The sequence below is a fragment of the Sapajus apella genome, unplaced genomic scaffold (genome assembly GCF_009761245.1).
Source record: "Sapajus apella isolate SASKATOON/1434 unplaced genomic scaffold, GSC_monkey_1.0 scaffold13, whole genome shotgun sequence".
In the NCBI taxonomy this organism is placed as follows: domain Eukaryota; kingdom Metazoa; phylum Chordata; class Mammalia; order Primates; family Cebidae; genus Sapajus; species Sapajus apella.
Genome location: NW_022436953.1, coordinates 23,719,374 through 23,737,248, shown reverse-complemented (window position 1 = coordinate 23,737,248; position 17,875 = coordinate 23,719,374). Strand labels below are relative to the sequence as shown.

The window sequence follows — 17,875 nt, the reverse complement described above, 5'->3', positions numbered from 1 at the left end:
AAATGAAGACCATGATTCACTCTTTCAGCATAAAGTACACAGATAATTAATCAAGCTTCGTCCAAGCCTCTTGTTGCTTTTTACATTGGTTATTCTAAGGCAGGAACTGTTTTCCAACAAGTCTGCTGACATTCAGTGAGAGGTTCCATTTGTTAAAGAAAGAAGCCAAGATTATAGTGCACTAAGACAATTCTTATAAACAAGTGGCTCTCACAGGCAAGACAAGGTCAGGGTAAAGACCCTTGGGAGAGGGCAAGAAAAACACTGTGCTCTAAAGACAGGGGCAAGAAGAAGGGTAAGGAAAGCTTTAGCCAAGTACCTGTGAAGGCAATGTAATGGCTTACATTTGTGGTGTTCTCTCTGCATGCCAAGACACCAAGATGTTGGGCCCAGCTCTGCCATGGAGCAATAAGGAGGCTCTGGGTAAGGCCCTTGGTCAGGAGGGGAAAATAAAGGAAACCCTTCTTTAAAAAAAAAAATGGAAGGAAACGGATATAATAATCCCTAAGGATTCTCCCAGCGATCTATTGGGTATAACATCATTCACACTGAGGGCCATCTGGTGAACCGTCAAAGCTCCACTTGCTTTGGATGTGTCAATCCCCTTTGTATCCATGATTTCACTGAGGTCATTAGGGTCATTTAGTTATCAGAAAGCCTCACTACCAGCCCCTTTCTTCCCCTCCCCATTCAAATCTGGTACAAATTGTTTCAACACATAAAACACTCAATTTAAAATTTTCACTCAAAACACTGTCATCTTGTTTATTAACAATGTAACACTGGGTGAAATCTTTAACCTCTCTAAGCTTTGAATTTCTCATCCAAAAGCAAAATGAAAGAATTATGAAATTTCTACCTCATAGAGTTGTTTGAATAGTTAAGGAGTAAACTGCCTTAAGTATGTCACTGCCTGGCATATAGAAAGTACTCAGTGAAAATTAGTTATTATATCACCCTTCTCATCATTATCATATCATCATGTCTAGAGCCAAACAACCCCAGTTTGCTTTTAATGAACAATAAGAAATTTTTTGTGTCAGGAGAAATAAAAGTAAAGTATCAATGTTTCATATGGGTTTTCATAAATGGAGAATTAACATTTAGAAGTCCAATTTAAGATGTTCTCATTATATGACTGGAAGTCTTTTTATTGGTCCACAAGACTGAATGAAGTATATAATATATCCAGAAACCAAGTATTTCCATAATCAAAAAATAAATAAAAATAAATGTGGAACTTCTATATAATTGTCATCAGTATTATGTACATTAATTCAGGGCTGATATGTCAAACAAGACAGAAAAGTAAATTCTGACCTGAATTTTATGAAACAGGTAGATTTTAGATAGACAAAGTAAAACAATTTGAAGGTTAACTCAGAGAGCCACAATTAATTCATGGTAAAAGTAACAATGGACGGATTTTTTTTTTTTTTTTTTTTTTGAGAGGGAGTTTCGCTCGTTACCCAGGCTGGAGTGCAATGGCGCGATCTTGGCTCACCGCAACCTCCGCCTCCTGGGTTCAGGCAATTCTCCTGCCTCAGCCTCCTGAGTAGCTGGGATTACAGGCACGCGCCACCATGCCCAGCTAATTTTTTGTATTTTTAGAAATATAATTTGTATCTAAAACATGTAAACCTTGTGTCAAAGAAAAAATTTCAAATCTCTTTAAAGAGACATCTATGTCAAGATGGCTGACTAAACTCATATATTTTCTCTCTCTTCCCTCTCAAAACACCACTGAAAAGAATAAAAACATAAACATAAATCCATATTGAAGCTAAAGAGCCTCAAAGAGTACCAATCAGCAAAGCAGAAGGGTAAAAAATAATTATTAAAAAAAACAGATAGAAATAAAATAAAACATAATACAACAAAGAAGAAACCTCCATGTAAAAAAGTTTAGCCTCTATATCAGTTAGTTCTAACATTGCTATAAAGAACTACCTAAGACTGGGTAATTTATAAAGTAAAGAGGTTTAACTAGCTCATGGTTCCACAGGCTGTACAGGAAGCATGGCTGGGGAGGCCCCTGGAAGGTTACAATCATGGCAGAAGGGCAAAGGGGAAGTGAGCACATCTTCACATGGCAGCGGGAAAGTGAGAGAGTGAAGTGCTACTCACTTTCAAACAACCAGATCTCATGAGAACTGTATCATGAGAATAATAACAATGAGGGGGATGTCTGCCCCCATGATTCAATCACCTCCTACCAGTCCCTTCCTTCAATATGTGGGGATTACAATTCAGCATGAGATTTGGGAGGGGATGCAGAGCCAAACCTTATCAGCCTCAGAAGAGGAACCCAAGTTCTATGTACAAATTTCCTCCAAATTATTTGGCTAACTCAGAAATTGCAATGTGCAGAAAAAGATTCCAAGAACCCCAGTGGAAAGTAACAGCCACAGTCTAAAGAGCCAAGCAGAGATTTCAGCACCTAGCCAGTGCTAGGAGATAGTCTGGGGCTGAAATTTATCCAAAGTAGACTTTCTACTGAAACCTCAGAAGGGCAAAACCATAGGAGTAAAAACCACGTCCCAGATTAAGGGATACAATCTAGGGGAAAAAACAAGATAGACTTGCTCAACAACAGCCTAGAATCAAAGTTCTAAGGACTAAAATGACCCAAAAGTAAATTAACTGCATGAAAAAATGAAATTCAACACTCTGAGGGGAAAATAACAATCCAGAATCTCTACAATGTATATTTCACAATGTCCAATATATAATAAAAAGTTACTAGACATGCAAAGGAAGAGCGGTAATGTGACCCACAATCAACAGAAAAAATTGAAAGTATAGATCATCTTGATGTGGGAATTAGTGTAAAGGGATTTTCCATTATAAACACATTAAAAGATTATAAGGAAAGATGAACACAATGGAGAACAGACGGAAAAGTTCAACAGAGAAACTAAATCTCTAAAAAACAACCAAATGAAAATTTTAGATCTTAATTCATAAATATCTGAAATAAAACATTTATTGCAATAGCATACCAGCAGAATAGACGCATAGGATCCGTAGAATAAAGAATTAGTGAGTTTGAAGACAATAGAAATTATCTTAAACTGAGCCACAGAGAGGAAAACCACTTTAAAAATACAATAGAGCATCCCAGATCTGTAGAACATTATCAAACTGCCTAACATACATGTATATGTACCTGAAGAACCATGAAGAACCAGAAGCATAGTAGAAACAGAATTGGGTAAAAGAAATGTTAGATAAAATAATGTCTTCAGACTACTTAATTGATGAAAGACATCAAACTATATCTCCAATAATCTCAATGAAAAGAAATGGGAAAATACAAATGAGACCAATCTAGACATATCACAATCAATTGCTGAAAGTAAAACATAAACAGAAAGTTTCAGCAAGAGCAAAACCACCTTACATTCATAAAAGCAACAATAACAGTAGAAGCTGGCTTATCATCAGAAACAATGGAATCCACTAGACAATGCAAAGACATATTTAAAGTGTTGAATGACTACTGTCAACCAAGAATTATACATCTAACCAAAAAAAATTTCAAAAATAAAGGCAAAATAAAGATACTCATAATTTCAAGAAAACAAAAGCCAGGAAAATTCATTTCCAGCAACCTGCATTATAAAAAATGCTAAGGGAATTTATTCAGGCTAAAGGAATATAATCTCAAAGGGAAAAAACCAAATCTAACAGAACTGATAAAGAACATTGAGAATGGTAAATATGTGCATAAATTTTTTAAAATCTTAACTTCTATAAAAGTATATTGACTGTTTAAAGTGAAAATAATTTAAATGTTTTATGAGATTTACATGTAGAAGTAAAATCTATAACAATATACCAAAAGCATGAAGGGAGAAATGAAAGTAGGCTGATTTTTACATATATGTATGTAAAAATACATTTTACATTTACATCATATGATTTTTATATTGTATATGAAATGGTATAATAAATGATTTAGGGAAGATGATGGTAATAAGTAAAAAGTGCATATTATAATTGTGAAATAAACTACTAAAATTTTTTAAAGAGATATAGCTAACAATTCAATTAGGAGATAAAATGGAATACAAAGAAGTATTTAGCTAATTTAAAAGAAGAGAGAAAAAGAGAGGCAAAGAACAGATGCAACAAATAAAACAAAGTAAAAAGTGGTAGATTTAAATTCAACCATATTAATAATTGCATTAACTGTAAATGGCTTACCCAATTAAATGGCAGAGACTGGCCAGATGGATAAAGTTAAGAGATATAACTAAATGCTGTTTACAAGAGCCATATGCTAAAAATAAAGACACAGATAAGTTGAAAGTAAAAGAATGGAAATAGATATCCTGTGCAGATAGTAATTTCAATAAAGATAATGTAGTAATATATTAATGTTAGATAAAGTAGACTTCCAGACAAAAATATTAATACAAAGACAAATAGAAATTTTATAATGATAAAAGCTCAAGCATCAGAAGGAGATAAAGTTTAAGAATACTAACTAGAAATATAGACAGAAATTATGACATCCAAATTACTATGGTAAAAAAGCAGGGTAGCAAGGAAAACTTGAGCTAATAAGCTAGAAGAAAGAAACAAAGGGAATAAAACATAAATATAAAGCACCATAAAAAGAAAACACATAATAAGTTGGCTTTAATAACACTAAATATTATTTCCAAAAAGCATGTGAAGGCTTTAATTATTCTTGCTTGACAGAGATAGCATATCTTCAAATTAAAAGAATAAGACTATAGAAGATTTAAATAGCATGTCTAACTTCTTTTAATACATTTAGAACTTTACACTTACCAAACAGAAACTATTCATTAAGTTCAAGCTATGTAAATTTACAACCAAAGAAACTGACTATGTATGTGGCCACATAGAAAATCATAACTAGTTATAAAACATAGAAATGACACAACCACAGTCTCTGGTCTCAATACAATAAAACTATTTTAGTACTATTAATATCTGTCTTAAAGGCTAGGAAATTAAAGCACAGAGACATAAAGCAAGCTACCCAAATTACAGCCAGTACATAGCAGGCTAGTTTTTAGGTATCCTGGCACCAAAGCCTGAAGCTTAATCACTGTGCTGTACTCCTTCCCAGTGGGTGGGGTGGAGTGAGTGTGCAGGGGACAAATTTTCCCTATAGATATGTAAATATACTATAAAATTACAATACTTAAATGTTAATTGAGACAATATCAGGCAAATAAATATTCAGAATAGAATTTAGTTGCACTCCCATAAGACTCAAGAAAACAATGGTCTATTCCATAATCAACAAACCAACAAGTGGGACAAAAAATTGAACCCCTACCTCACCACACAAATAACAAATAAGGCACCAATACATTAGAGAACTAAAATATAATAACTAAAGTGTAAAATACTAGATAACACAGAAGAACATTTCTCTTTTAAATGGGAAAGGACTTTCTAAACAGGACTGAAACTCAAACCACAAAGAAAGACTCATAGATTTAACTGCATAAAATTAAAACCTGTATACAATAATAGAAATTATAAAAAAACTGAAAAATAACCATAGACATGGAAAAATACTTACAACATATGAAAGAGAAGATTCATATTTATAAGGCATAAAGCAGACCTACATATGAGTAAGCTTAATTCAGATATCCAACAGAAACATGGATAAAGGAAAAGACATATATTTCACTGAAAAAATACAAATTGCCAATATGCTTGTGAAAAGATGCTCAATCCTAAACATGAAGAAATGCAAAGTGAAGTAAATGTTACATTCCGGGCCATGGCAGAAATACAAAACATCCATCATTGGCAAGGGTGCATAAACACAGACACCTTCACACACTGCCAGTGAAATATAAGTATGTGTAGTCCTTGGGTGGACAATTTGGCAGTATCCATCTGAATTGAAAATGTATGTGGTCTTGACCCAGAAAATTCATTTATAAGAGTTTATCATGCAGCAATACTTGAACAGGCGCACTACAATGTACACAACAATTGCAATATTGTTTTTCATAGCAAAAGATGAAAATACCCTAAGATTCCATGAATAGGTTAATACAATGGAACACACACAGACAGTAAAAAACAATCAGGTATGTGTTTATATATATGATATCTTAAAGAGATAATGAGTTTTAAGATTAAGCTATATATAAAATGTGTTTCCAGCAGTCTTGTTAATTATATATCAATGTATATAAAAAGTGAAGAGAATGGAATAGGCAGAGAAAAGTGAAGTGGTTCCAGAAGCCTTATACTTTTTGTATTGCTTTAATTTTCACAAGTATTTTCTAATCCTGAAAGAAATTTAAGTGAGGACAAATATTCATTTTGGCATAATTCTTCCTAGTATTGGTCCAAATCAGACATACATTAAATAGTTGCAATTCCAAGGTATATTTTTGCATAGTGCTTTTCCTTAACTATTACATCATAAAAGTTCAACACGTTTCTTCATGATTTTCAAAATGACTCTTTCAATAACTAGATAATATTCTGTGTGTTCACAAAGCATCTTCAAATGCTGACCATTTGAGTTTTAATTTAATTTTTATTTGACAAATGTATTTATTTTGTATGGAACACAGCAATGAAAATCTTTATATATGAGGATTCTGGTATCTCTTCAATTAATGCCTCCATGTATTTCTGTACCAATTATCTAAGTCAAAGGGCAGGAATAATTTTCCGGCTGTTCATGCACTGCAATATTGCTCTTCAAAACAGTTGTGCCACTTATTATTCCAGCTGAGCATCTGGTCACATTTGAAAACACAACTTACACATTCTGGGTAGTAGTCTTTACTCTCTGATTTTTCTTAAATATTTTATGTGATATAAAATGTAGAAATGTTGATTTTTGACACATTTTCACCTTAAATATTTCCAAAGCAATCACAAAAAAATCATTCAGTGCCCTATCCTGGAATATTTCATTGGCCTCTCCTTTTTTCGATAACAGAAAATATCTATATTGATTTTTTACTATGTATGAAAATAATAAATGCTTAGTATAAAACAATTTAAAAACAATATAAAACATTTAAAAAGCAAATATTACATAATCCCATCAGCACAAAATAATCACTGTTAAAATCCTATTGTGTATCCTTATAGAGATACAGACACAATTGATTTTATTACATTACCACATTAAAATAGCATCACGCACAGTTTTGTAAGCTGCGTTTATCACTTAACAACGGTTAACAGATATCTTCTCAAGTTAACAAATAACTACCTATTATGTAACTAATTTTAATAGCTGCACATTCTTTCATTGTAGCACATAAAAAAGCTTCTACTAATGTATATTCATTATTTTGTTCTTTTCAGATGCATATCTTGCATTGCTATAGAAATCACAGGTTTATATTCTATAATAAAGACACATGCACACTTATGTTCATTGCAGAACTTTTCACAATAGCAAAGACATTTGTGAATCAACCTAAATGCCCATCAATGGTAGACCAGATAAAGAAAACATGATACATACACACCATGAACTACTATGCAGCCATAAAAAAGAATAAGATTATGTCCTTTGCAGGAACATGGATGGGGCTGGAGGCCATTATTCTTAGCAAGCTAATGCAGGAACAGAAAACCAAACACCACATGTTCTTACTTATAGGTGGAAAGATAAGAACACACGAACACATAGAGGGGAACAACAGACACTGGGGCCTACTGGAAGGTGGAGGGTGGAAGGAGGAAGAGGATCAGGAAAAGTAACTAATGGGTACTAGTCTTAATACGTGGGTGACAAAATAATCTATACAACAAACCCCCATAATATGAGTTTACCTCTGTAACAAACCTGCACATGTACCTCTGAACTTAAAAGTCAACATAAAAAGAATCACAGATTTAAAATGTGTCAGTTTTCGAACTTTTGTTAGTTTTCTGCTCATATCTATTGCCCATTTTTCTGTTGATGAGCTCTTCTGCTTTCTTGTTAATTGGTAAGAGCTCTCTGAAGGAGGGAGCATTAACCCTTAACTTTGTAAATCAGGACAATGCTACCTCCTGAGAGGTGTCATGATTAAAGCATATGATTGTGACAAGTGCCTAGTACAAAGGTAGCACACAGTAGGCATTAAAGTGTTCTTTCTTAGTAGGTAATATGTGTTTCCTTCTCCACCACCCTGCCTTTCTATAACCAAAGTGCAACAGATGTCACTTAAAAGATACCTACTCATACTTACATATTGGCAATTTCTTTTTCTTAGATTATGATTCAGATGTCTCCCAGGAAATTTCTAAATCCTAGTTCAAGGCTCAGCTCTCTCCTGCAGTTTTGAGAGCCACATTATTTTACTATTATTATTATTACTACATTGTGATGTCAGGCATCTTTTTATTGACCTGTATCCACCTCAGTTCTAGGAAGGAGGAAGGAGGAGGGAGGAAAAGAGACTGGATTAGCACCTACTATGTGCCATCTTTGTGCAAGGCACCTGGCACATCTCACATCACCTCATCTTTACAACCTCCCTAGGAGGTGAGATAGTGTCCCCATTTTATAGATGAGGAGGCTCAGGCACATCTTTATAAACAGCAGAGTCAGGGTTTCACTTCTCTATCACGATGCCATGCTGCCTGCCCTCCAGCAGAAAGGGACCCATTTGCCAGGCCCTGTCACTTGCCAGTCCCATTGCATGCTTTCTGCAAGGTAGTTGCTCAGCAGATGGAGATCACAGCATCATACAGGCTAAATATCGGTTTTAGAGTTACAGCTGAACAGACAGGCCAAATCCTTAAGAACTTCTGATGAAAAAACCCAGTAGTTCCACCCCTTCATATATACCTACAAGAAATGACAAATACTTTCACCAAAAACCAATCGCACCATTTTGTTTAATAGCCAAAAATGATAAATATCCCCTATGTCCATGGGTAAAATGAATAAATAAATTGGAGCACACGAGAATGAACAAGCTGCAGCTACCCACAACAACAGAGATAAATCTCAAAAACATGTTCAACAAAAAAAGCCACACAAAAGAGCATATGCTTTATGGTTCCATTTCTATGGAGTTCAAATGATGTTAGAAGTCAGGGTGGTGGAAGGGGGCTTGGCAGATTGGGGAGTTTTCTGGGCAGCTGTACAATTATGAATAGTACACATTTCTTTGTGTATGTTATTTTTAGGTTGAACTGAATGAAATTCCTGGTTTTATAGGTCAAAACACTCAAATATCAGCAATTTCATATGGTTCAAACTAATACTTCAACAAAATATATTTTTAAAAACCCCCTGGTAAAGAAGAAAGAAACATCTAGCATTGACTGGCAGACTGCTACCTTTCTAGAAACGAACCTAAATGCTCCTGCCGCTTCTGACCCTGTTTTTCTGCTGCTTTGTCTTTAGCGGAGACAGAATAACGACTAGTCCCTCTGGTCTGTGGGATAAGGTTCACTGTCACATATTGAAGGACTGTGATGAAGTTAGCCCTGGATTCTGCAGCCCCAGTTCCTCTCGGCCTCCTCTCACTCATCCCAGGTATCCCAAATCTTGCTCTTAACACCTGTGCAGCCTCCGGTTGAATGATGGGGGCCCACTGGCAGGCAGCAGTCTTGTCTGAAGAAGCTTCCTCGCTGTAAAAACAGTGTTTCTAATTCATCCACGTAGAACAGCAAGATAATGCTTTTTAAAGAAGCACTATTAACAAGATAATGTTTATATTTACAAATGTTATCACAGAAAAATAGAGGTAGTGAGCTTTTATGAGCCTTGCATGTATCACAAAAGGCGTAATCTTTATAACTAATTGAGATAATTTTATCCACAAGTTATGCAACTATGCACGTCTTTCACAGTGCTGGAAGCATTTGTCTCCCTGTGGGAAAACATCATCAATTCTCAGAATTCTGGGCACAGCCATCTCATTTTACAGTGGCAAATAATATTTCAAACAGAAGGATGCCCTATTTATCAGGAAACAAGACAGATGTCTTCCCAGGGAGGGGAGCAGAAACACTTAGGCTCCATTGCACAGATGGAGTGAGGATGCCTGATGAAAAGCACTCCCTGGACGTGGCTTCTGACTGAGCTCTGTGTGCAAAGTTAAGAATGCAGACATAGCATTTTCTTATGTTATGTTTTATGTTATGTTATGTTATGATCTAAGAACACAACATAGCATTTTCCAATATGTTATCTAATGCAGCTATGCTGATAGCACTTTAATTCAATGTCCTAGAATCACTGTTGTAAAGGACCAGCAATTTAACCCACCACTGAGAAACTACAAGGCTCAGACGAGCCCACCCCATCATACAGCAAGTTCTGGGGGTCTGGCTCATTGGACAAACTCATGGCAAGGTACATCCCTCACTTTTGAGGCCTAAAAGGAATCACTAGAAATAACTTCCAGGAGTTGATTCTTGTCTAGAAATCCTGTGGTAAATCATTTGTAATAAGAACAGCATTAGACACCTATGGTGTTTCTCTCTAGTGCATATTATGGATTCATTTTAACAAAAGGGTAATAATAATAACATCACCATTTGCTGAGCACCTACAATGAACTGGATACTGTCCCATTTAATACTCACAAGCCTTACATTCATGAATACAATGGACATCCCCATTGAACAGAAGGAGAAACAAAGACTGAAACTGGATAAATACTTTCTACCAAAGCTCACACAGCTGGTAAGTCGCAAACCAGGATTTGGTTAGGCACAATGGTTCACACTGTAATCCCAGCACTTTGGGAGGACAAGGTGGGAAGATCTCTTGAGTCTAGGAGTTTAAGACCAGCCTAGGCCACATAGACCCCATCTCTACAAAACATAAAATAGCCAGCTGCAGTGGTACATTTGTAGTCCCAGCTACTCGAAAGGCTGAGGCAGGAGGATTGCTTGAGCCTGGGAGCTTGAGGCTGCAGTAAGCTGTGATCATGCCACTGCACTCCAGCCTGGGTGACAGAGCAAGACTATCTATATAGGCAAAAAATGAATCCTCTGGGGCCTGTAAGAGCAGGGCCCAAGGAGATAGCTGGCTGAGGGGAATAGCTATGGTTGCACCACTGCACTCCAGCCTGGGAGACAGATAGAGACTGTCTCAACAAAAAAAAAAAAATTAAAAAAAACAGGATTTAAGCCTGGGTAACCCCAGGCCAAAGGCCACTGTTGTTACATATATGTAACAGGGGTTAACAAGGGTGGAGAGAAGTCACTGATTTTTGTTCCATGTACCACAGGCACTTAAACTACCTTGTCTAATAAAATCCAACGAAGTAAGTAATAGCTTCATTTCTTACATGAAGAAACTAAGGTTCAGAGGTTGAAGGCAACTTACCAGTTAGTGGCAGAGCTAAAACCCAAACACAGACCTGCCTGGCTCCAAAGCCTGAGGTCTTTCGTTAACCTCTTTGCCTCAAACAACTCATTTGAAACTTGTTTCTAGAGAGCAGCAGAATAATTCCGGATGTATTCGTTAGACAGAAAGGACTCATGCTACAGTAGCCAATGAACCCCAAAACTTCAGTTAACACAAAAGTACCCCTCCATCCTACAAAGGCCACTCTAGCGACGGGATTCTCCAGGGCCACCGCCTGCTGCCTCCACCCTGCGGTGCTGCCATCTCAACGCACAGGTCCAGCTCGTCCCTAAGATTTACACTGCCTCAACTCAGCCACAATGTCCTCGGGAGCTGTGAAGCAGGGCTGTGGCCACGAAGCTGTTTACTGTCACTCATCACAGTCAGCAGGGCCTGCGCATCTGGCCATAGGGCCCCTTTCCACCCCTGGGCAAATATCTGATCAATGTACAGTTTTGTTTCGAAGCTCCAGGCTCCCCAGTTTTGCCTCTGCGGAAATGATCACTGCCCTGCAGGACCCTGAGGCCACTTGCCTTCTCCCTCCAGGCTTGCTTCCTGTTACTCCCATATCCACCCACCCCAAAACCCACACTGTCTGAGGCCACACTTGGTGACCTGATCCCCACCCAAAATATGCCTCCACACCTCCAGGCCTTTGCCCTGCAGGAATGTCCTCAGGCCTAGGACCTGTACACCTGGCATTCAGTGCTCAGCCCTGGGCAGCCTTCCCTGGCACGTGCATCCTTCTTCTCAGTGAAACCGAGCACCCTGCTCCAACTCTCCCCAGCATGGAGTCTTACACTGGGCTCCTAGGGGGAATAAAGATGAATCTGTTAGTTTTTGTCAATATTGCAAAAATATACTTGACATCCAGTGCCCTCAAGCAAGTCACCTGGACCAGCTAAAGCACCAAGTTTCCCTCTGTCTTGCTCTGTCTTTGGTTGGAATTACACCAACCAAAGAGTACCAATGAAGGGGAAAGGAAATGACTGTCAGAAATGCTTGCACCTAGAAGGTACCAAAGATCCATCAAGCGGATGAACAATGAAAGAGAAATGTTTTGAGGCAAAACTTTCAAAACCAGTAATTGCATTGGAGAAAATAAAAAATGATGGCCTGCTGTGTGCTTTCCCTACTGGACTGTGAGCTATTGGAAGCCACCTGGCCTTCCCTCTCCTCTCATCCCCAGTGCCTGGCATATGACTCTTGCATCCAAAGAGCTCAAAGAAGGATGCTGGATTGATCTAAGGGGAGGTAAACACCACTGCCTGTGCACCCTGGCAGCCTGAGAAGACTCAGCTCCTGGGGGGACCCTGCAGACAGAGAGCCACCAGGAATGGCAGGGAGAGGTAGGGAGATGGGCAGATGGAAGGAAGAAAAGAGGAAGAGAAGATCCCCAAGGAACTCAAGCTGACAAGTGAAACAGGCAGACCACCTTTCCCCCAGTCCAGCACATTACACTGTCATCACCTTTCTGGGGTCCTTTCTGCAGTGTTATAAATACAGGGTGCTTGAACTAACTGATGTCCTGGGAGATGATGGCCAAAAACAGCGGAAGAAAGCAGGGTATCCCCAGTTTCTTACCACCGCAATTGATATTCTCACCAACAATTAACTCAAACCACGTCATACCCTTAAAATCTATGCCATGATCCAATTCCAACTTTTAGGAAGTGTGAACCACCATTGCCATCCCTTCACCTTTGAGGTGTCATCCTAGCATGTGATTTTAGAGCCAGAGTGACAGCTTCCCACACATCACTCTAGGCAACGTGCAGTTGCTCCTCTGGGGATAACGAGTTGTGGAAGGAATGGCTCACAGGATGTGGTCAGTTTCACACCTGTCTGGAAGCCTGGGGCTGGATGTATTCTGTCTCAGAGGCTGACCACTCAGGGACACAGGGTCAACTGCCTGTTTGAATCAGGGTTATACCTCCTGCTAGCTGAGTGACTTCTGGCAACTTACTCAACCTTTCTAAACCTTGGTTTCTTTATTTGTAAAGTGGTAATAATGAACAGAATCCAGTGAGATGAGGCTTAAAAGAGAAATCACACGGAATGCCTTTTGCATGCAGTAAGACCTGGACTGATCAAAATTGGCTGCTACTTTTTATGAAGCAAAGTGACTGGGAGTCCAGACCTTGCAGATGAAGCATCTACATTTAGGTCTCAGAGCTGCCCTTGTTATTCCTGTTCCAGGGAGTTTCCTTAATTTTACTGTGCTTCAGTTTTTTCATCTTTGACAAAGAAATAGCAATATACTCCCTTCATCAGGCTAAAGCATATGGGAAAGGCTTCATGGGTGCCTGACACACAGTAAGCTCTCAGTAAATGATTGCTATTGTACTGGCGATAGTAGTCAAAGTGATTAGCGTGCTCCTAGTAGTGCTCCGTTGGTCTGCTGGATATTAACCAGCCATCTCATTTCTACACTATGTGCTTGCTCAGTAAGGTCTGTTGCTATCCTTGGCATTTGCAGAAATACTCAAAAGAATCTCTCCTGGAGTCCTGAGTAGCAGCAGGACAGGAGAAGCCCACAAGTGCTTCTCCTTCCTGCTCTGCCCACAATCCATGAGTAAGAGCAATAGGACCTCGAGGCCCACACACTTCATGATACTAAATGCAGCCTCAATGCTTCACATTGTACTTTCATTTTTCCTAAACACTGGGTTCCTGCAACCAATTGATCTTCAGTTACATTAAACTTTATATGCCAGCCTTGATTTGCATTACTCTATTAATTTCCTTCCCAGCGATCTGAAGTCCTTAGGCAGGACTGAGCATCTATAGGGTGGCGGGAGTTGCCCGGAGAGCATCCTCTCAGAATTCAGAATGCACAAAACCTGAGCCCTGTGCCTAGTTTAGAAACAGAAAATTGGACCTTGAAGAGTCAGTAAGAAAAAGCTTGCATCCCTACTGCCTGTGGGCCCAAAATGCATTTTATTAGCTCTAAGTTGGACTCTTTGAGGAGCATATGGGCTATAGGCAGCACTATCCCTGCTCTCATGCAGAGCGAATGTAGCCAGAAAACAAGCACATCTACAGGTCATGTTTCCCCAAGGCATAAGTTGCAAAGAAGCAAGATACCTGTTCCTCCCAAAAAATATTCTTTCATCCTGAGAAATAGGGTAGAAATACCAAGCAAAACTAGATGATGAGCTACACTGGCCAAATTGGACACTGCCTGCAGCAAGGAAATCAGATTCAGCCTGCCCCCAGGGGGACTTTCTAAACATCTGTGCTGCTGAGACCACCATCTTTGTGAGCAGAGGTGGGTACAATCCACTGAATCTTGCTATCATTCCAGTGCTGGCAAAAGGAAGAACAAAACTTCCCCAAAAAGTCAGCCTTTGTCAAGGCGCCAGACGCTTATCTGAGAAAACAAAGGGTCATCTGTTTCTGCATGCTCCCAGCAGTCCTCCCAGAAGTCGGAACACCCCTGATATTAATAGCATCTGAACATCCAAGATCCACCCCCTAGAGAGGCTTGCATCAATACCAAAGCTGGTTTTTGCAGGTAAAAGAGCCACAGGTTGGACATACTGTTAATAATTTGATAAGAAACCTGGGAATCATCCAAAAATGCCATCAATGTCCATGTGTGACAGCAGATCCCCTATTAAGTAACACAAGAGGGAACTTCAGAGAACAGAACATAAACTGCCTGTCCAGTTTTTACATAACACCCTTAGAAAAAGAAAGATGCGCATTAACAATAATTACCATGTTTTCAAATTTACTGCACAGACCATTGTATATCTGTAACCATCTCATAAATGTTTGGGGGGATATTGGAAGGGATACCTGAAAACTATAAATATTTTTATATATTGTTGAACCCCTATTTATCCGAGCACACCCAGCAGCAGTCAAATCAGGTAGCGTGAGAGCCTATGTCACTATCTCAGCATTTTTCCTACATTCACCCAACAAATGTTAAATTCTACTGTGCACTGAATACTATTTTATCATTTCTCTCACATAATAATTTAATAAGGTTTTAGCCTATCTGCTAATTGGAAACTGTCTGACCACACAGCAATAACTGGTTTTAATGTACATTCCAAGGGTAGAAAATAGAGTAAGAGAAGGGAAAAGTGTTTTGTTTTTCCAAATGCATCAAAACCCAACCGAAGTTCTCGTTCCTTCTCCCCAGTGAATAACACCAGTGTTCGGGCAGAAGGCGGGAGAGAGGGCTTTTTGCTTGCATCTGGGGGAGCTCATGGCCTTTTCTGATGGTGTGAATAAATACTCTGGATGAATTTAATCCCTGGTAAAGAAAAACATGCAAGAAAGGGCATTTCTTTCCATGTGTATACCCTGGGCTGCCCAGAACAGAGGTCATCTTTGACACAGCACACCTGCCATGGATGACTCCAGACTGAGGCAAAAATTCAGAGAGGGCCTCCTGTTTGTTTTGGGAGGGCTTTTCCAGAAACAACAAAAACAAACAAATAAATAAATTCATGGCAAATCCAGAAAGTTCATGCAACTTTAATATTTAGAATGTGGTAGAAAACAGCCATGGGCAGAGAGGGGGAGAGAACCTGACTCACTGATGGAGGGACCAGTGCAAGTGTGGGTGCCTAGGTGACAGCAACTCACGGGAGGCTGTGGGGTGGCTCTGAGCTGGTGTTCTGGGCTGACATCTGAAAGAGAGATGCGACAGCTCCCTGCAGCTTGGGCCCTGGAGGTCAATGAGCGGTGGGTCCCTGGGGCGCACGAAGGAAGCTCAGACATCTCTGAAAGAACCTGCGCCACCACCCCCTCCTCTTTTCCGGATCGCTGTTCCCAGTACCAGCCACTCAAAGCCACCCTGGGCACTTCACGGCTGCCCCTAAAGGACCCCGCCCCCAAAGCGGACATCTACTGGACACAGAGCTCCAGGGTGAGTGTATCCGACCCCCAGCTGCAGCCCCTTGACTTCTCAAGCCTCCTCAGCAACAGTTTCTCAGTAGGAGAAGCGCCGCCAATGCCCGCTGGGAAAACGCTCGGCAGGACTGCGGGCGCTAAGGCCAGGGACATAGAAGGAGTCTGGCCCTGGGCACAGCGGGGAGGAACCGGAGACAGGGCCAGGGGCAAAGACTTTCAACGTGGGCCTCAAAGATCACACAGAAGGAAAAACTTCCCAAGGGCACGGGCCAGGGTGCGCGTCCCTGTTCAGAGGTGCAGCCCTGACTCCCGCGGGCAGGTGGTGTGGGGCTGGCGACAGGCGCGGGCCCCGTGAGACCCGGGAGCTGGTCTTAGCACCGGTGCACGGGGGTCGCTCCGCGCCTAGAGTCCCAGGAAGGAGAGAGGGAGGTTATCTCTTGGTCCCGTAGGACAAGTCGCGGGCACTGAGCGGGGAAGGGACCTCGAACCCAGGCCCCAGTGGGAAGAGGCAGCGCAAACTAAGTTAGGGGGCAGAGAGGCTCGGTTGATGTGTCCCCGAGTCAGAGCGCCCTGCCCGCGGCGCGCCACTACTTACACGAAGACTCCGAAGAGCAGGGCTCGCACCCCGATCTCGATAGCCAGCTCCCGCATGGTGCGGCCGGAGCAGCTCCCGCGGCGACTGCTGGTGCTCTCCGCGGCTCCCGCAGCTCCGCCGGCGCGGGCTAGCCAGACCCTGGGAGGCGAGGGAGGCGCGCTCCAGGCCGCGGGCGGGGCGGAGGCGGGCGGCGGGCGGGGGCAGACGCCGGGGAGGGCTAAGCCCAAACCTCCCGCCTCGGGCTCCGGGGCTCCGGGAAGCCGCACCGGCCACTAGCGAGGCTGCGGACCCCACGTCCTAGTGCGGAGCCGCGGCCGCCTCGGGGACTCGCAGCTCCCTCTCGCCGGGAGCAGCCTCCGCGTCCTGGGCCCGCGGCGGGTACCTGCGGCCAGGGGAGGGGAAGCCCGGGGAAGCCCCACCGCCGCCGCCGCCTCCCTGCGTGCTCCCCGCCTCCCCCGTCAGTGGGCGGCCCCTGGGCTCCGCGCCCGGGCAGCGCGCTCTCTGGGGCTCTGCCGCGGCCCCTCTGCAGCTCCTGGTCCTGCCTCCGACTCCCGCTGTCCGGGCTCTGGCTCCCTGGCACACGCACGCACGTGGACATGTAGTGAACGATCGCTCTGGGGATTCTCCGGAGCTCAGGGCAGCCCTGGCCAACCTGGGTTCCTGCCGAGGAGCGCTCCCTTCCTCCCGTGTTCGGCCCTCCCTACACCTTTCCAGTCTGATTTTTTTTTTTTCTAGGAAGTTCCCCGGAGATCGCTCGCGGGCTTCGCTTTGCTCTCTGGAGATGCCAGCCAGGTTCCAGAGCTCTGGCACAGACAGAGGGCAACGGAGAGCCTGGCTCCTCGCCAGGCCACCATCGCCAGGTGGCCCCTGGGGACCGGATCCTCTCTCCCCAACACGTGTTCCCCGCCCCCAGCAGCTTGGGGCTGCTGAGCTGTAGAATATGAAAAAGCACCTGCCACAGTCCCTGGCTGGCGTCTGGGAGGTCAGGCTCCCTCGACGCTGACACAGCATTCAAGCAGCCGTCAGCCAGGCAGCAGATAGAACCCGGAGCCTCATCCTCAGGTTCAGAGCCAAAA

The 17,875-nt window shown here is 41.8% G+C and overlaps 1 protein-coding gene across 6 annotated transcripts in view; it reads right to left on the bottom strand.

Annotated features, from left to right (window-relative positions):
- The window catches only part of PLPP4 (phospholipid phosphatase 4), a 124,044-nt gene extending 106,843 nt beyond the window's left edge, over positions 1–17,201 (bottom strand). For 4 of the 6 annotated variants that reach the window (XM_032281827.1, XM_032281828.1, XM_032281829.1 and 1 more), the window contains exon 1: positions 16,800–16,888. Coding sequence is in view for 2 of the 6 variants with exons in the window: in XM_032281832.1 (XP_032137723.1) it covers positions 16,800–16,855 (56 nt within the window). In the remaining 4 variants the exon portion in view is untranslated. Of the gene's footprint in view, positions 1–16,799 lie in introns of all 6 variants that reach the window. The other 2 variants (XM_032281832.1, XM_032281826.1) reach the window with 2 other exon arrangements.
- Positions 17,202–17,875: the final 674 nt, after the last annotated feature.